The following is a 19,640-nucleotide window of genomic DNA, read 5'->3' as shown; positions in this document are numbered from 1 at the left end:
CTAACATGTAAGCATTTGGAGAATTTGAGCCTAATACTTAAAAGAGAAGTCAGCTTAAAAATTCAGTAAGGAGCTCCAGTAGAGGGCTCATAGTAAGCAAAGTGGAATGACTTTCATGCTGAAAGTACTGTACTGAAGAATTATCTCAATGTTGATTATGAAGGCTGTTTTTCGGTCTGGCAGGCGTGATTCTATGACTTTTTTAAAAAATTCCATTATTTTACAGCTTGGCATTTATGTGTAAATGTGACTGTAAACAACAGAACCTTTTTCACTGATTGTTGCCAACTTAAAAACTGGTCCATAGGAGAATTCTTGTTAGGGTAATGAAAGTTCACAATTGCATAATAACAGCTGTTGCAGCAAAGAACAATTTGCAGTGTTCTACTGAGAAATAATATTGCACAAAATATAGAGCCCAGACACTCATCAGTGATCAGAGTTCACGGAATGGCATAAATAAACTAAAGGAAATCTGTCCTCACCTCCATGGCAACCATCAGATTGCAATATAATTTTAAAAGGGGTACAGAAGGGACCCTCAGACCAATCTGCTGTCCGATCAGGCAAAATGCAACAGAGTGTGAAGAGGAAAACTACATATTTAACAACCTGTCCAGATTTTTATTGAAGAGCCCTTTCTAGATATGGATTAAAACCCACGAGGGACCCTGTTAACAGGGAAACACTAACACACTTCACAATCTCAGAGTCACTTCCTGGACTCTCTCCCTGCCCAGCTGTGGGTGAGGAAGGCACCACGAATGGGACACTTGGAACGGAGGGAGTCAGCCCCTCGCACCAGCCCTCGGTGCAGAGGGGAGAGGGCAGCTCAGCTCGCTATGGCTCTCTGGGGGGCTCGGATGCTGCTGCGGCCTTTGGCTTCTCCCCTTTGCTGCCGGGCTGGCTCTGCTCCGAACCCAGGACGCAGCCGCGGGGTAGGGGCAGCCAGCGGGACTCCCGGGGGGCGGAGAGTCCCTCACTTACCTGCAGCTGCTGCTGCCGCCTCCGCCCCAGCCTGCCTCGCTGCAGGAACTGACGGTACAAGCCTGCGCCTCGCCCGCCTCCGCCGGAGACACGCTCGCTCCGCGACTCGGGCGCCCGGCCTGGGGCTGCTGGCGGTGGGGCTCATGGGGTTGGCCGGGGCGGTCGCTCTGCGGGATGGTGCCGCGCTGCTGCCCCGCGGCTTCTGGGCCGCCGTCAGCGTCTGGCTGGAGAAACCCCAGGTGGTGAACAAGAGACTGAGCGGCTCGCGGATCGAGGCGGAGAGCAGAGTGCCTGCCCCGGCGGCGCGGCACAGGGCAGCGGAGGGGAGCGGGGCATGTGGGGATGGGGGCAAGGGGGCAGAGGAGGGGAGGGGCACAGGTGGGGATGGGGGCAAGGGGGCAGGGGTAGAAGAGTGGAGGAGCACAGGTGGGGGTGGGGATGGGGGAGGGGGCAGAGGAGGAGCAGGTGGGGATGGGGGAGGGGGCGGAGGAGCACAGGTGGGGAGGTGGGGGGGGCAAGGGGGCAGGGGTAGAAGAGTGGAGGAGCACAGGTGGGGATGGGGGAAAGGGGGCAGAGGGGAGGGGCACAGGTGGGGATAGGGGCAAGGGGGCAAAGGGGAGGGGCACAGGTGGGGATGGGGGTAAGGGGCCAGGGGTAGAAGAGTGGAGGAGCATAGGTGGGGATGGGGACGGGGACAAGGACAAGGGGGCAGAGAGGAGGAGGGGCACCGCTGGGAATGGGGGTGAGAGGAGGGGAGTAGGTGGGAACTGGGGGCAAGGTAGAAAGGAAGCAGGGCAAGTGACTGCTGAGGATGGGGCTTCCACCATGCTGGAAACTCTCTGGAGCGACTTGGCTAGCATGGTTGCTCAGGGCAGCTGTGAAATGCTGGCCTTCATTAAAGAACTTGGGAAAGAAAAGCTGCCCGAGACAGATGCTCCCTACCTCGATGTGGTCCTCAGAACTCTGTTCCCCAAAAGTCAGCCTCGCCGTTGTTCCACTACATCGAGAAAAGAATTAGTCATAAAAGGTACCTTTAAAAGGGGGAGCTGAATGACAACACTGTGTCAAGAACATTTCCATTGTGGAAACTAGCTGGGCTTTGCAAATTCAAGTAGTCTCCTGGACCCATAGCAAGAGGGGATGATAGCAAAAGAATTAAGTCACCCTAGAAATTTCTGTGATGCTCTTTGATTCATATGGATAAACCCTTCAACCTACAGAAGTCAGTAAAGCATTATGTATTTTCAAAACTGAGACAGCCACCTGATTCACAGGGAAAGTCAACAGATTTTTAAAATTCTACTGTAAATATTTCTTTCTCAGTGTGGGATGTCTATTACCATGATACTGGATCCAAGTGGTCTTTGAAAAGACATTGATAGCCCCAAACTAGAATCCACTCTTTAAAATATCATATTTTTTCAGCTGCTTTTCTAATTTTGGAAAACCTATTATTGCCCAAAGTGAAGCACTGAGAAAATTCCAGCTTCTAGATTTCTTCACAGCCTCATGCTTCATAGTGTTGCTAAGTTTAGCCTGTCTATTCCATTTTTATGAACAAGGAGGATACTAAAATAATGCTTCTCTGTTTGAAGAAGGAAATAGATGTATGATGCAACATTCAAATGCTAACAGAAGTAGGCCAAACAAAAACACAGCTGGTAGCGTAGGTGTAATTGTAATTTTACAAAGTTTGACAATAGCCTTTGAAAGTACAGAACTAAAAAGGACATTGAGCAGCAGCTGTAGAACTCAGTGTAGCTTGTAAGATTATCAAAGCAGCTTGGATCTTCCTGCCTCTTCTTTGCTTAATAATCAGTGTTGCTTAATAATCCTGGCATTTAGGGTTGCCAACCCTTCAGGATTACCCAAGAGTCCCTAGAATTACAGATTGATCTTTAAGTAAAAATTGTATCATATGATGAAACCTCCAGAAATATGTCCAACCAGAATTAGCAATCCTATCTTTCATGAAATTTTAAGATTTCTTGAACAGACATGTACAATAATGTATTCTCTGCACAATCTTACTTCATGGCCTGCCAGAGTGGATATTTACACCTATGTGAAATCCCATTGGAAAAAATAGGTGGGGTATGGACTGAATTCTGATACTGGTCCTTGGAAAGAAGTCTAAGTACAAAAGTGAGTAAAAAAAATCTAAGGCACCAACATTGACAGCTGTCTTGAAACACTTAAAAGGCTTGTGATGCTTTCTCAGAACTTTTTAAAAACCTATTTACAGTATGCATTGTACTTCTGAATAATTTTTTGAAGATGGAAAGAAAAATCCATCTTCATGTTGTTGCTAGTTGTCATCCCTGTGTCTAGTTGTTTTAAAGCTTCCCCTGGGAAATCCTGCTGATATAGAATAGCTTAGTAGACATGTTCTAGTAAAAATAAATAAAAATTAAAAATTGGAATATTCAGGTTAGAACGTGCTTATTATATCAGACAAGGTACTAGATAAAGATAGATTAAGTTAATCAAGGTCATGCTAAATCCACACGGTGCTCTGTAGAAATGCAGTGCTATCTACAGGCTGGACCTCTCTGGTCAGGCAGGGTTGGGATCTGACCAGTCCTGAATGACCCCTGCCACGGGCCCTGAACCAGCTGGCTCCCAGCCTCTGGCCTCCTCTCCCACGCTTTGCTGCCATCTGCCCCAGGCTGCCTTTGGCGGCTGGGGTTCTCCAGCCCTGGCCTGCACTGCCGCATGCTGCCAGATTTCCCCAGCCCAGTCCTGTGCTGCCATGGCAGTCAGGCTTCTCCAGCTCCTGACTCTGCACTGCCACTGGCTGTAGACATTTTCTGCACTGCCACAGATGACCAGGCTTTTCCAGCCCCGGACCCCGTGCTGCCGTGGCTTGTACAGCTGCTGGCTCTGTGCTGCCTCAGGCTGCTGGAGCTCTGTAGTCCCACTGTCCCCGGCCCTAGCTGGGCTGCTGGCCCTCCTGCCTTTAGGCTACAGGGCTTTCTGGTCCAGGAGCACTCATGGTCCATACCAGAGAGTGTCGGTTTTCAGAGGTGCAACCTGAAGTCCACCTTTTCTCTAACCCTCCATTCCTTGCTCACTGAGAACTGCTGTTGAATCAGTGGGAATTTTGGCTGCCTAAGGAATGTAAGCATAGGCCCTGACTGCCTATTTGATGCCTTGTGATTATGTTGTTGTGTTAGAATGCATATTTTGATAAAAACAAAACAAAAAGAACAAACAGACATTGACTTATTTGGTATTGCTGTTATCTGAAGGGTGAGGGAGAAATTTGAGAGCAAAATATTTGCTTCAGGATACTGGGATTACCATTATAAATTAATAATGTGAATGTAGATCAATAACAGTAGTGATAATTCTTGTATAACACTAACATATGGAACATATTAAGCAATTCAAGGTTATTTTATAGGAGGCCACATGGCTGTATTGAAAATTTGGGAGGTAAAATCAGTAGCATGTGAGGACTAGTTGATATGCTGTTTATGGTTTGCTGTCCTCTTTGTTTTTCCTTGATAGGTAGTTTAAATGAAATACCATTTTAAGTTATGTGGAAGATATGCATGTGATTCATGTTAGAAAGCGAGACATGATAGCTAGATGGAGCAGGCATTTCAGGGACTGGTTGTTAGCTGGTACAAGTCAGCACAGCTCCATCCACTGGCATCTTTTGAAGATTAACAATGTCATTGGACCAGTTTCCTTTTGATTTAGAAAAAGACACTAAGGAACTTGCTTTCTCCAAATTCATCCAGAATTGACTATTTGGGTTCTTTCTGCTTGTAGTCAGAGGAGGTTGTTTTAAGTATAAGGAGTGAGGTTTAAGAACACTAGGATGTACCATTTGGCTACAAAAAAGAGAAGTTAATAAAAGCCAGCTTTACACAGCATATGTTAACAAGACTAGTCAACTGCCCAGTTATTTGACATCTTCCCATCTTTGCACTAACAAGAAAAAATAGTGAGCAAGAGTATTGTCCGCCCTCCTCCACAAAAATTACAGTTTGTGAGCTATGTGGTTATGCTATCTTGCAAAGAATCCCAAAGATCATTGCTTGCAGTTAAACACAAAGAAGGAATCATGGTTGCTACAGATGCAGAATATTGCAGCCCATTATACTGCACTTTGTCAGAATGAAGTTATCTTTTGTGCGTCAGAGGAAATTCTAACTAACCAAACACCATAGAAGGCTCTTGTACCTAAAATGTATAACTGATGTTCTAGACAGTATTTGAGGGGCAGATGGGAATAGCTGGCTTTTACATTTAATGATCACAGAAAAACAAACAGCAAGTTTGAGGTGGGATTTCCTGGTCTGGCACTCTTGGAACTGCAATGGAGTTTGCCAGACCAGAGAGCCCCAGTTGTGCTCCCCACCAACAACTGAACTCCTGAACCTCGCTAGCCGGGCTCTCTCGTCTAGCAATATCTGTGGTCCTTGTTTAGTAAATCCATTAATTTTGAATTTATTTTGCAGGTTTCCATTTTTAAAGGCACAGTTAGTAGCAATGTTATAATGTCAAATGACTTTCAGTAATAGATATCTAGCCACACATTTATCATACCACATAGTCCCTAGGAAGTCAACTAATATGTTTTATGGCATATCCTCACTACTTGCTGGATCGAAGGCAGCAATCGATCCAGACGGGGGAGGGGTCAATGTATCGCATCTAGTATAGACACAATAAATCAACTGCCGAGTGCACTCCCCTTGACTCTGGTACTCAGCCAAAATGAGAAGAGTGGGCAGAGTTGATGGGAGCGCATCAGTTCTTGAGTTATCACTGTGAACTGTGAAGATACTGTGGTAAGCACCCTAAGTATGTCGACTTCAGCTATGTTATTTAGGTGGCTGAAGTTGCATAACTTAGGTTGATGGCCCATGGTGGTATAGACAAGGTGTTAGAGTTAAGCACATATGTAAGTCTCTTTAGGCTCAGGGACAGTACGCAAACTGTATAAAAATCAACAGATTTAAATGGCACAGCTGTTTCTTATATTATACCTTTCCTGAGCATTAGCTTCCATTTTCTCCATCTAAATTGCTTCACTAAGTTGTGCTGTGGTATAAGCAGAAAAATACAGTAAAACTCCAGTGGCCCGGCATCCAGTGGTCTGGCATCCAGTGGTCCGGATCCTGATGGTCCGGCACCATCTGGAACCTGGAAGTGCTCTGGGCAGCCAGACAATTGGAGCTGCTCTGCCCCCGGCTTCCCCGAGTCAGCCGCTGGTCAGTTTCAGCAGCGGCTGACTTGGGGATGCCTGGGGCAGAGCAGCTGGGGTGCTGCCAGGTTGGTCTTGCAGCGCCGAGGGGTGCATCCCCTCCCACTCCACCCCAGACCCCTCATAGCCCCCCCTTCCGATAGTCCGGCATATCTGATAATCCGGCACCCCCTGGGTCCTATAGGTGCCGGATTATCGGAAGTTTACTGTATTAGCTTCTTATTTTTCGTGGTTTAGAATTACCCATGTGTCTAAACAACATAGTAGTCTGAGCCAGTAACATTCCACAGTTTACAAATCTTTTCAGATACCTTTAATGGAACTGTAACCTTTCTACCATTGGAGGAGAATGATGAAGGAAAATATCAGGTTAAGAAGTGCAACATTTATCAAATTCGACTTACACACATTAAAGGAGATGAATGGTGAGTACTGGGGAGAGAAAGGGGACTGCACTGGTCTAAGATCAAACTATCCTTCTTTATAACGTGTCTGGGTGGTTTGATTTGCATTAGATAGGGCCTGATTCATGTGATAAGAGTCCCCTGTCCCTTATTTAAACTGTAATTATCCCATGGCTGCATGTAAACCCATGAATCCATTCACTTCATCTAAAATTATGTCCCTGTTCTCAGAGACCTGAATTGAGTTCATTCTTCTTAGTTAAGGCTTGATCCTGCTCCTTTGAAGGCAATGGAATTTTCACATTGACCTTAATGGTGGGAAGGATCAACCCCTCAGATTCTTATTGAATGAACCATACTGTGGATCACAATCTCATCTTGCTCATCAGTTCTACCTTCTTTTTTTATAATTGCTAGATGATAGTACTAAAGTGGAAATAACTAGATATTAAATGTTTCTTGATATCGGTATCTGTACAACTAAGCCAGTTCCAGTTTTGCATGGAGAGGATTATGAATTATACCATCCAACTTCATTAAAAAATGTTTATAGTCTATTCATAGTAGAATTAAGCGCTTGTGTCTTTGCAATTTCAGGATCAAAATCAAAGATTTCTCCTACTTGAGACACAGTATGCTAAAATCAACAAAATTAGACCTAGGAATGCCAGATCGATAACAGAGTCCCGCTGAACATTCTAATCCTGATTCCACAAAACACCTAAACATATGTTTAACTTTGGCTACATCTAGACTGTAGTCCTTTTCCAGAATACCAAGGAACGTGTCTGCTTTTCCGGGGGGGAAAAAAATCGGAAAAGCGGACATGTTCTATCACCATCCCTATAAACCTTGTTTTCCGAGGAAGAAGGGATGGCTTGAAAGAGCAGATTTTTCCAAAATTTGGCAACGTAGAAAAGCAGAAAAAGATATGCCAGTTGCAAACCGTATCTTTTTCCGACTTTTGTAGTCTAGACATAGCCTTTTAAGAATGTGAGTAGTCCCATTGACTACCTACATACTGAAAGTTAAGCATGTATTTAAATGCCTTGTTGGATCAGGGCCAGAGAACTGAGCCACAGTGTCAAGTTCCTAGTTTACCCCTCAGCCAGGGCTGCAGTTTTAAATACAGTGTACTCATGTATAATGTTTGGTTTAGCTTTAAATGCCTTAAACAATAGTAATTCCACCACCTCTCCTGGGAGACACTTCTGCTGCCTGACAGCATTCATTGCTCAGATGTTTTCTCTTCAACTCCATCTGTCTTCTGTTTGCATATATTGCCTAGCTGTTTCTTGAACTGCCCTTAATGTCTCATTTTCCTCTTGGATCTTTATACCTTTCAAAGACTTGGATAATGTCATCACGTGTCCTGCAGAGGCTCCAACCCAGCAGACAGTTACATAACATAATGTTCATGAATAGTCCTGTTGAAGCCAATGAGGCAACTGAAGTGAACAAGGTTATGTATGCACTTAAGTGTTTGCAGGATTAGCATCGTAGTCTCCAGATAGCCAAGCTATACATTTTAATTCTTCTGATCCTTCCTGGTATGTTCATTCTTTTATCCCCTACTCTTCAGAGTAGGATTTTCCAAAGCACTCAGCATTGAGCTGTTTCATTCCAGGTAAAGTCAGTGAGAGCCACTAATTACAATGAGAGCAATTAGGCCAGTGCTGAGTGCTTTTGAAAATCCTGTTCTGTGATGCATGCAAAAGATAAATCTGACAAAGCTTGTGTTGAAAGTGGCTTCTGCTGTGGTTTTCTCTTGAACTAACCTTCAGTTTAATCATTGGTATACACTATATTTACTCACACTTCTTATATTTTAAAGGTCTATATCTATGTTAACTTCATCTCCAGAAAACTGGGTTGCAGATGGAATTGTATACCCCAAAACAACATGGCTTGGAAATGAACTATTGTCTAAACTGGCTAAATGGTCCACAGAAAAAAAGCAGAGCGAGTTTAAAAGTACTCTGTCACTCGTTTCTGTGGCTAAATACAGCAAGGTTTATCAAGAATTAAAAGAAAAATACAAAGAGATGGTAAAGGTAAGAGTGGTAATAAAAGCCAAGGTCACATTCTCTCATCGTCTTTTCTGCACCCAGTGGTCTTAGTTAAAAGAAGAGAAATCTATTTGAAATTAACTAAAATATTTTTTCTTGACTTTAAAGATTCCTGGGTACATGATGAGAGTTCAGTGTTGTAGCATTGATGGTGGTTATGAATCAGAGTGAACTCTGCACTTGTAATTCGTAAGCAGGCGAAAATAAGCAAAACAGCATCTGAGTTACAGAGCCTTGATGTGCTTCCAATAACATTCCCAAAAGCATCTGACCATCCAGTTTTCCAAAAGTGACTTATGCAATTAGGTACCGAAATCTCACCGAAAGTCATTGCTGCCTTAGGTGCCTGAATACCTCAGACAGGCTGGTTCTTAAGTGACTTGGGAAAATGGGACTTAGGCTCTACTTGGACACTTCAGTGGCTTGCTTTAGGCCTCTGCTGTCAATGTTTTACCATCAAGTTCCCTAAAATTGTCCACCCTGGGCTATGATAAAGCCTGTGTGCATTCACATGTGTGGGAGTGTGTGCTTGCCAAACATTTGAGGTTGAAACATTATTTTTTGAACTCCAGTGATCCTTTATCTATTGTGATGGTAAATTTCTTCAGAGCCAGGGAAGCCATTCCAACTGTCTCTTCAGTCTGGGGGAGGCATTTTAACAAGTCGTTCCTTTCTGTCTCCGCCTATGGCTGTTGAAGGTGCGATAATACATATGTAGTTGCCCACTTCATGCTCCTTCCAGGGGAGTCCCAGACTTCAGCCAACCCACTTGAGGGCTAGGAAGGGTGTCAAAAAGACTTGGTGGTACACAGTGACATCTCGGTATCTTAGACCAGCAGTTCATCACTCAAGTTCCCTTGAAGTCAGTGTGCTGAAAATTAGCAAGGACTTGAAGGACACTGCCCTGTCAGACAGCTCTGAAATAGATCTGTGATAGGGACCTTTAGATCACAGGGAGCCTCTTATGGCATTTGTGCACAGGAAGAGAGCTCTAGTATTACATTTCTCATCTCATTCCCTTGAAGGATATGTTTTGTTCTAGCCCAAATCCTTTAGTTCTAGAGCCTTTCTCTTCCCTTTTTTTGTTCTGCAACACTAGCAATCAGAATACAGGTACAGTAGGGCTGCCATTCACCTCACTTCTGGCTTCTCAAGTAGTTCTCCTTTGGGGTATGTCAACACAGCAGCATTATTTTGGAATAACTAGCGTAAGCAATGATAGGCATAACTGTGCCAATGGATGTGAATTTTCCTGATTACCTTGTAAGTAAATCTGTGCACATGTGATGAATTAGAGAACATGTGGAGGACTTTATTTCACATGATTAACTAATCCCAGAAACTTAACCTGACTGAATAATGCAGATGTTCTTCTAGGGTTCATAAACCCAGTTAGTTTATTGTGAAACTCATAAAAATGTACGCAGACATTCAGTTCCCTAATCATGGGGTAAGATTTTTTTTTAAATTAATTGTAATGTTCGAATTCCATAATGTTTCAGTGACAGGTTAAAAATAGGATGAATGTCAAAGCAAATCTAGTTGAGCATGTTCTTTAAAGAGATGTGATTTATAATGACAAAGCAATTGGTAACTTTACCTCTGTATCTGAAGGTGTGGCCTGAAGTAACGGATCCCGAAAAATTTGTATATGAAGATGTTGCTATTGCTACTTATCTGCTGGTGAGTGACATTAATGAGATATATGCCATCAAGTGACAGCAAATGCCCCCCTGCCATGTATATTAGCCAAACTGGAGAGTCTCTATGACATAGGATAAATGGATGCAAGTCAAATATCAGACATGGTAACACACACAAACCTGTAGGGGATCATTTTAACCTGCCTGGGCACTCAGTCGTGGATTTAACAGTAGCTATTCTTCTACAAAGGAATTTCACAAGCCAATTACAGACAAAGTGTATGGAATTGAACTTCATATGCAGATTTGATGCTATTTGTGTGGGCTTGAACAAAGACATTAACTGGATGTCCCATTCTAAAACCAGCCTTCCATGCATTTAACCCCTCATTTATATCAAAAGCTAAGTATGGGATACTTCCAGCTTACTCAGCCTCATTAGCACCAATACTATAATTGACAAGTACTTTTTTCTCCCTCTCTATCCCTTCTTTTTTTTTTATTATAAATTCTGGGTCACCATTTTTTCCCACTCCAGTTCATCTAGGGCTGTGTCCAGACTCAGGGTTTTTTTCGGGAAAAGTAGCCTTTTCCCGAAAAAACTTCCCCTGTGTCCAGACTCAAGCCGCGTTCTTTCGAAATTATTTCGAAAGAACGCGGCTTTTCTTTCGATGGCGGTAAACCTCGTTTCACGAGGAAGAACGCCTTCTTTCGAAAGTTCCTCTTTCGAAAGAAGGCGTTCTTCAATGTAAATGGGGCTTCCTCGAAAGAGAGCATCCAGACTCGCTGGGTGCTCTCTTTCGAAAAAGCGGATTGCTCTTTCGAAAGATCCGCCTGCAGTCTAGATGCGATCTTTCGAAAGAGGCTCTTTCAAAAGATGCTTTCGAAAGAAGCCTGCAGTCTAGACATAGCCTTAGGGAGTGGGTTTTGCCCAATGAAAGCTCATGCCACACATATATATATATAATATTTGTTAGTCTCTAAGGTGCCCCAGGACTGCTCATTGCCTTTGAAAATATTCATCCTTAAGGAATTAGGCAAATAATATGTCATTTAGGTTTATAAACTAATTGCTCTGAGATCATCCAATGAAAGGTGCTTTCTAAGTAAGATCCCATGCACTACCATGGGGGCGGGATAGCTCAGTGGTTTGAGCATTGGCCTGCTAAACCCAGGGTTGTGAGTTCAATCCTTGCAGAGGCCACTTAGGGATTTGGGGAAAAAATTTGTCAGGGATGGATACTTGGTCCTGCTGTGAAGGCAGGGGACTGGACTGGATGACCTTTCAAGGTCCCTTCCAGTTCTAGAAGATAGGCAATCTCCATTAATTAATTTAAATAATTAATTAATTAACCTGGCAAACTGAAGGGAAACCTGTAAGACTTCCTTTTGTGCTGGGATCACATTGGGTTGGTATGCATTGTAAAATGGATTTATACACAGATCCAGTCCCTCCCATGTGCATGAGATCCAGTTACCTGTTCACAGGAACTGTACTGCAGTGTCAACATGCTTAATATCATGACCTGTAAAGTTGAAAATGTAAACACAAGCTGGTATCTTGATGGAATTGCATTAAAATCATAACTTGTGGGAGGGAATGAAGTGATTGTCCATGAAACTAACAAATTAGCAACAATCAAAAGCACAGGCATCAATCATATGTTCAAAGGGATCCTGATATTTTTGTTTTCTTCTAAGCAAAAATAATCCCACTCAGCTAATTGATTGTGCCTTTTGTGATATCTGATTAAAACCAGGTCTGTGCTATGCCAGAAATTCGACTTAAGATACACAACTCCAGCTAGCTGGAGAATTACTTAACTGGTGTCAACGTACCTTATTCTGAATTTCTGGGGCAGTCCTACTGCACATGGTCTATTGGAGAAACCCTCCCATTGACTTCCCTCACTCTTCGCAATGCTGAGGAGTACTGGAGTTAACGGGGGCACCCTCAGCATTTGATTTAGTGGATCCTTACCAGACCCAATAAATTGAATCCTGGAAGATTGACCTCCAGAGTATTGATCATCCTGGAAGATTGACCTCTAGAGTTTTGATCATCCTAGCCTTTTGTAGGCCTTGTCTATCTGGTAGTTAGTCGTAGAATAGGAGCCTATAATAATTTCTTGTCCTGCAGGCAACAAACAATTATCAGATGAATTGCCTACGCAACTGGGACTAGAATCGGGATTCTCTGAGTCGGTCAACACGTACCTTTTCCACATGAGCTAAGAGGTTATACCTTAGCTGTCACTGGTAGTAGGTTGCATTTTGTTGTCCATGGACTAGAAAGTGGCATCCCATGCAGATGCACAAAAGCCAGCGCATACATGCATAAGAACGGCCAAACTGGGTCAAACCAAGCATCCATCTAGCTCAGTAACCAGTCTTCTGGCAGTGGTCAATGCCAGGTGCCACAGAGGGATTGAACAGAACAGGTAATCAAGTGATCTCTTTCCTGTCATCCATTTCCAGCCTCTGACAAACAGAGGCTTGGGACACCGTTCCTACCCATCCTGGCATCCAGCATCTAGGATTGTAGTTTCCAGCTCTGCCATTGATTCTTTGTGTGACCATCTGTAAAACAAGCATTAATATTGCTCCTTTCCTGCTTTAACCACTCAGCTCCTATGTAAGCTCACACATCTCATGTTGATGGTTCCTTGAGGTACGATCCTGAGTGGTGTTGAGTGCTCTCAGCTTCTGTTGGCTTAGATGTGAATATGGAGGATGCTCAAAACTTTGTAGGTGCTTTGCAGGATTGTGACCTCTCTCTCTCTCAGGGTGCCCTTGTTCTTATGTGCTTCCATATAACTGTCTTTGCTACATGACCTTGTTGTCCTCCTTCACCACTTGCTTCATTCTCCTGATCTGTTTTTGCTCCTGTCGGCCTCTTGCTGTGGGGACAGCGGGGAAACTCGAAACAAGGTACGTCAGCTCCAGCTACATAATTAACGTAGCTGGAGTTACACCTCTCTTGATTCGACATTCCCTTTTTAGTGTAGACCTGGCCTTAGAAGAGAAGAGGGTTTTCATTTTCTCTTCTAAGCTCTGCAGGAGTTCACTCCATTACTGTAGGGCTTGGAAGCGTCTCATGGCAGGAACTCTCCTTAGTTACACAGCTTCTAAGAAGCATAGAATTCTCCTATTAGGACAATGCTTCATCGAAAGTAGCATGGCCCAGGGGGGAAGGCACCATCTGGGAATCATTGGATTCAACCACATGTACTGCCAATGAACTGCTCTCTGATGTGGCTAGATTATTTTGCCTGCCTGTACCTTGATCTCCATACCCAGGAAAGGTAGCATCTTAGAAATCTGTAGGCAGGGCCGGTCCTAACCAATTGGTGGCCCTGAGCCAAATGGTTTAAAAACAAACAAACAAAAATTTGTCAAGCAAACAAAAAACAAACCGCCGAGGAAAAAGAGGGGGAGGTCAGGCCGAAATTTGGTCATGGCCCGCCCCATAGATTGGCTTTGTCTGTAGGGGAAAAGCTACCTCCCTTTGTGTGCTTCAAAGGGTAGCCAGAAACACGCTAACAAAATACCCTTGTGGGAAAATGAGGCAACGTGATAGATGCACTAGTTAAGGGGCTAGAAGATGGCCATTTTTGTTGATTTATGTAGCACAAACCAAGATTTCTTATCGCCTGTTGTATAGTCTCATGACTGTGTTATTTCTGTCTGAAGTATTTGCTTGGTCTCCTTACCGTAGTATCTCAGCACCTCATACTCTTTAATGTATTTATGCTCACACAAGCTCAGTGAGGTAGACAAGTACTGTTATCCCCATTTTACATAGAGGGAACTGAGGCACTAAGAAAATAAGCGACTGGTCTAAGATCACACAGGAGGTCAGTGGCAAAGCAGGGCATTAAACCAAGATTTCCTGAGTCCCAGGCTAATATCACTACAACTATTCTTTTCCATCTGTGCACATGAGCCTTAACTTTTATTATTAGCTTATGCAACCTGTCACTTGATCTTTTTGCTTGAAAATGTATTGTGCACTCCCACTTGTATACCCTTGGTTATGTCTTATTTAGTATTTAGAAAAGAAGAATGAAGGGGAGGGAGGGATTTGATGGCAGCCTTCAACTACCTGAAGAGGGATTTCAAAGGGGATGGAACAAGGTGGTTCTCAGTTGTGACAGTTAACAGAATGAGGAGCAGTGTTCTCAAGTTGCAGTGGGGGACATCTTGATTGGATATTAGGAAAAAAACCTATTTCACTAGGAGGATGGAGAAGCACTGAAATTGGTTGCCTAGGGAGGTGGTGGAGTCTTAGAGGTTTTTAAGTCCTGGCTTGACAAAGTCCTGGCTGGAATGATTTAGTTGGGGTTGGTCCTGCTTCGAACGGGGGATTGGACTAGATGACCTCCTGAAGTCATTTTCAACTCTAATTTTCTATGGTTCTATGAATAGCCCTTATTCACAGGGGAAGATCCATTGTAGTCTATATCTCTACTCATGTGAATAAGAGTTTCAGGAATAGGCCACAAATATGGTAGTAATTGAGAAAATGCTTTGAGAGATTAAAACTCATTTTAATTTTGTCTTTGCTTAGATCCTTTGGGAAGAGGAGAGAGCAGAAAAAGGCTTGACTAAGAAACAGTCTTTTGTAGACCTAGGATGTGGAAATGGTCTGCTGGTTCATATTCTGAGCAACGAAGGGGTAAAAATACTAATTTTTTAAAACAAAAGTGGAGCTATTCATTATTCTGGTTCTCTTTTCCTTTATCTAGCTTGCTGACAATGGAATGCAATTAGTTAATGTCCCTAAAGCAAAGTTTTGAATCTCTAATTACCAGAAGGGGGAAAAAAAGAACTGATTAGTAGCTTTTGTTAGTAGAAGTGGTTCTCCATTAAATGAACTTGCTGAAGTCCAATGTGAGGAAAAAGAAACAAAATGTAGTTATGCAGCATAGTCATTCTAAGGTCATTGCAAGAGGGCAAATAACAGATTACAACAACAACAAAATCATTTCAGGATCCTTAACTTGTTGTTGATTTTAAGTTAGCTACTAATAATCAAAGCCACAATGGGCCAGAGCTTTAAAATGAAGTTTGCTTGCTTGTGTCAAAAAAGGACACCAGGTAATGCAATGTGTACTAAACATATTGTAGACTATCTTATGGCACAGCCTACGGATTTAGTGGATGCCTGTACTTCCTTTTTGGATTCAGGGAGAACACTTCTGGACTGACAGCACTCTGCACCAACTTAGTTCTTAGAAAACTAAAGTAGCCCTGCTTTACTGCAGGATTTATCCCTTAACAGTAGTGATTAAGCTGATTTCTTGGCAGTTGGCCTTGTTACCCTGCCATTTACCCAGCAGGAAGTATATAACAGCTGATGGTAGTCAGAAGATGAAGTGAGCCAGAGAACCTGTGCTCTGGATTTAATTTTGCTACAGTAATTTGTATCAAAGAAAAATAAAAACTTGTATTGAAGCCAAAGCCCATTCCACAAAGCTACAAAATATTTTTCTATATCACAATAAATGGTCATATAATTGTGGAAAACACCATAGCAGTATCTGGTGTGTTTGAAACATACCAAATACGGGTCCTCAAAGATGATTATCAGAAATGTTTGATGCTGACAAATTTAAAAAAAAAAAAAAAAAGGTTTTATGTGATAGAACAAAATCCTGTGAATTCTAGTGTCTGTTTCATCTCAGAACATTTTCTTCATTTTTAAAGAGAAGTTAATTGTTATAAAAATGTATAGGACTTTGCAGGTATTTTATGAAAAAAAAATTAAAAATGTTATAGAAATGTTTATTTTCATCCAACTTGTATAACATAGGAGACTTAAACTGAAAGTGAAGTTCTTAATTTATTCCTTGTTTCTTAGCTTAGCGTGCAGCCATAGCACTTTATGGTAAGATCCTGTCAGATACATGCTAAACAATGTGGGCAAAGTCAGTACTTTGTATAGCACAAAGCTGTTCCTTTGCCATCCAATTGGCATTTGGGAATTGCTCAATAGGTAAATCAGAGACGAGATGGATAACCAAAGTTCTCTGACTATTAATATTCAGCGAAAATCAGGTCATTTTCCAAAGAGGTGTCACCCAGCATGTCCAGGTTCAATTCTAAATGGGGTGTTTGTATTCTAACTACCTACATTTCCCTTGCTCTTTCCATTTGTCCTGGCATTCCATTTCTATCCCAGCTGTGTTTCACAGAGGTGTCTGCAACTCGGTGTGGATGCAGTAATTGCTGTACAGGTTGGAGATCCCTTGTCTGGCACCCTCGGGACCTGACCCATGCCAAAATAGGGAATTTGCCAGATCACGGGAGATCCCCTGCTACTGGTCTCCCAGGACGCTCCCCCCTCCTTGCAGTTGGCTCTGCTCCAGCCCCACTGCCGCTAGGCTCCAGGCTTCAAGGCTTGGACTTGGGCTCCCATCTGCTGGAGCTTCCCAGGATGGAGCTCCTCAGCCTCTGTGGCCCCGCTTCTCCTCTGCCTGACTGGGGATCTCCACCTGGACGAGGCTTGCCAGACCCGCTGCTGCCCTGCCCAGCTGGTGCTCCCGGGGACGGGGCTTGCTGGCTGCCTTGCTCTTGCTGCTTACCAGTCTTTCTACTGCTCCACCTGGATAGGGCTCCCTGGGGTCAGAACTCCACAGCTTTCGTGACCCTGTTTCTCCCCCGCCTGACCAGGGATCCCTGCCGGGACAGTACTTGCCTGTTCTGCTGCTGCCTCGCCTGGCCGGGGCTCCTTGGGGAAAAAGCTCTCCAGCCACTTAGTCATGCTTCTCCCACACCCGACCCCAGGGACAGGGTTCACACTACCAGACTCTGGGACTCTCTGATTCAGCAACATGCATGGTTCTGCCGGACCAGAAAATCCTAGATTTTGGAGGTTCAACCTGTATTTAGTTTGTATATTGATTTGGCAGGTTTGTATGAAGTTTTGGAATGAAAGATGTGCTTATAAGTATGTGATAATATGTTTATTTTTAACTAATATTAATCCATATATTTCAGTATCCCGGTAGAGGAATTGATGTGAGAAGAAGAAAAATATGGGACATGTATGGACCACAAACACATTTAGAGGTATTGTAAAAATCGGACATATAGTCACTTTATTTTTCTTTATTCATCATTCATTGCTTCACATTCTTTAGCATTAATACAGTATAACACACAGAAGTACAGTTCTGTCAGCTGTGATGATTCAGCATAGTCATGTTTGTCGGTTGTTGGCAATCGTCGGTGGGTTAGGATAGCTGTTTCATATTGTATCCATGTATATACTCAATTTCCCTCCAGTTTTCAGTTTCTAGAACCAGCATGGTTAACCTCCGCCTTCCCCGTCACTCGCCCAAAATAATACAATCTTTGATCTTGAGAGATCAAAGCTTATTTCGTGGTGGTGCTGCAACACCTCATGGTCCTGTCCGCAAGGAAATTGAAGTTCAAAAACATTTGCCTTATTCTTGAGACATTCATAATAGAATCACTCTAAAAATGATTCCAGCAATCCCCTTGCAGTACTACGTGCCATTTTGGAGCAGCATTGTACTCAGTCTTAAAAGGAACAATCGCCTACTATGCTCATTTTGTAATAAGCCATTCCAATAATAGCCTGCAGCAAACTGGACAGGAAAATAGGTCTGAAAGAGGGATTATCTTTCAGATTCTACATTAGCATTTTTATGAGAACAGAGACGACTAGAACACAGGAACATTCACTTTCAATCCAACTGTGCCTAGTCTTCGGTGTATCAAATCTTCATGTCATTTGATCGTTCCCGTTTCCCTTGGTTTCCTTGTTTTCTTTTCTCTAGGCTTTTGAAATTGACTTTCCCTGTTTCTACTCTCTCAAAAGTACTCTAAAGTTTTCCTGGATTCAGTTGCATAAAACACAATCCCTGTATAGTATCAGAGGGGTAGCCGTGTTAGTCTGGATCTGCAAAAGTGACAAGGAGTCCTGTGGTACCTTATAGACTAACAGATGTATTGGAGCATAAGCTTTCGTGGGTAAAGACCCACTTCGTCAGATGCATCTGTTATAGATGAATTCATTTAGGCCCTTCCCCATGGAAGTCATTGAAGTTTTGCCCATTTGCTTTTCCCTGTATAGTTGTGTTCTAGTTGAGGCTCTTGATTAGCATATATCAATAAAGCTTAGTATGACTTTTCCCCACACAGTTTTAAAAAGGAGGAATTTCAGTGCCATGGAGTTACAGGGTTGATACTAGCTTTGATCAGGCCAGCAGTGTTTGTACAAGTCATTGATGTAGAGTTGCATGTAATAAATTAACAACTTGAACTAATTCACTTCAGTGCTGGCATGCATCATCCCTGCTTTCGCAGTCCCCATCTACGAGAACAGAGACTGCCAGTTGTATCAAACTGGTTAGTGGTACCCAAGTGTGGACAAATAGGGGCTAAATGCAACTGACAATTGATTTCCCATGTAGTATAGAGCCAGAATTTAAGGCAAGGGCTTGGGAAGTAAAAGGCTAGAGTGGCAAGACAATGATAGTATCAGAGGGGTAGCCGTGTTAGTCTGAATCTGCAAAAGCGACGAGGAGTCCTGTGGCACCTTATAGACTAACTGAAGTGTAGGAGCATACGCTTTCATGGGCAAAGACCCACTTCGTCAGATGCATGTAGTGGAAATTTCCAGAGGCAGGAATAAATATGCAGGCCAGGATCAGGCTGGAGATGACCAGGTGGATCCAATCAAGGAGGATGAGGCCCACTTCTAGCAGCTGATCTGGAGGTGTGAATTCCAAGAGAGGAGAAGCTGCTTTTGTAGTTAGCAAGCCATTCACAAAGACTGTGAAGATTGAGCTTGCTAACTACAAAAGCAGCTTCTGCTCTCTTGGAATTCACACCTCCAGATCAGCTGCTAGAAGTGGGCCTCATCCTCCTTGATTGGATCCACCTGGTCATCTCCAGCCTGATCCTGGCCTGCATATTTATTCCTGCCTCTGGAAATTTCCACTACATGCATCTGACGAAGTGGGTCTTTGCCCACGAAAGCGTATGCTCCTACACTTCAGTTAGTCTATAAGGTGCCACAGGACTCCTCGTCGCTAAGACAATGATAGATACTGTATCTAGTTACGTCTGTTTTCTCCTGTTATAAATTAATTCATTTAGGCCCTGCCCCATGGAAGTCATTGAAGTTTTGCCCATTTGCTTTTTTGGGCCCAGGATTAAGGCTCATCCTCAACTCACATGAGCCTTTTTTAGGAGCTGAGAGTCCTCAACATTGTGCTTTGAAGCATTGGACCCTGAATTGTATAGTGAGGAGACAAGAAGGAAAACGTATTTTTTTTCCTTT

The 19,640-nt window shown here is 43.2% G+C and overlaps 2 protein-coding genes across 4 annotated transcripts in view; one reads left to right on the top strand and one right to left on the bottom strand.

The window, feature by feature from the left end:
* Positions 1–1,118, bottom strand: part of ACOX3 (acyl-CoA oxidase 3, pristanoyl) — a 63,379-nt gene extending 62,261 nt beyond the window's left edge. For both annotated transcript variants that reach the window (XM_075930812.2, XM_089777788.1), the window contains exon 1: positions 988–1,118. The gene's annotated coding sequence lies outside the window, so the exon portion shown is untranslated. The remainder of the gene's footprint in view (positions 1–987) is intronic.
* Positions 1,034–19,640, top strand: part of TRMT44 (tRNA methyltransferase 44 homolog) — a 30,833-nt gene continuing 12,226 nt past the window's right edge. Inside the window, exons 1-8 of one of the 2 annotated variants that reach the window (XM_089777789.1) lie at positions 1,034–1,323; positions 1,493–1,523; positions 1,740–2,014; positions 6,516–6,633; positions 8,447–8,666; positions 10,296–10,364; positions 14,895–15,002; positions 17,327–17,398. In XM_089777789.1, the coding sequence (XP_089633915.1) occupies positions 1,131–1,323; positions 1,493–1,523; positions 1,740–2,014; positions 6,516–6,633; positions 8,447–8,666; positions 10,296–10,364; positions 14,895–15,002; positions 17,327–17,398 (1,086 nt within the window). In that variant the 5' untranslated portion in view covers positions 1,034–1,130. Of the gene's footprint in view, positions 1,324–1,492; positions 1,524–1,705; positions 2,015–6,515; positions 6,634–8,446; positions 8,667–10,295; positions 10,365–14,894; positions 15,003–17,326; positions 17,399–19,640 lie in introns of those variants that run through there. The other variant, XM_014576097.4, reaches the window with a different exon arrangement.

Source organism: Pelodiscus sinensis, chromosome 4 (assembly GCF_052426305.1).
Source record: "Pelodiscus sinensis isolate ZL-2025 chromosome 4, ASM5242630v1, whole genome shotgun sequence".
Classification (NCBI taxonomy): domain Eukaryota; kingdom Metazoa; phylum Chordata; order Testudines; family Trionychidae; genus Pelodiscus; species Pelodiscus sinensis.
Note: the sequence above shows the minus strand (reverse complement) of the source record. Positions and strands in the feature narration are given on the sequence as shown.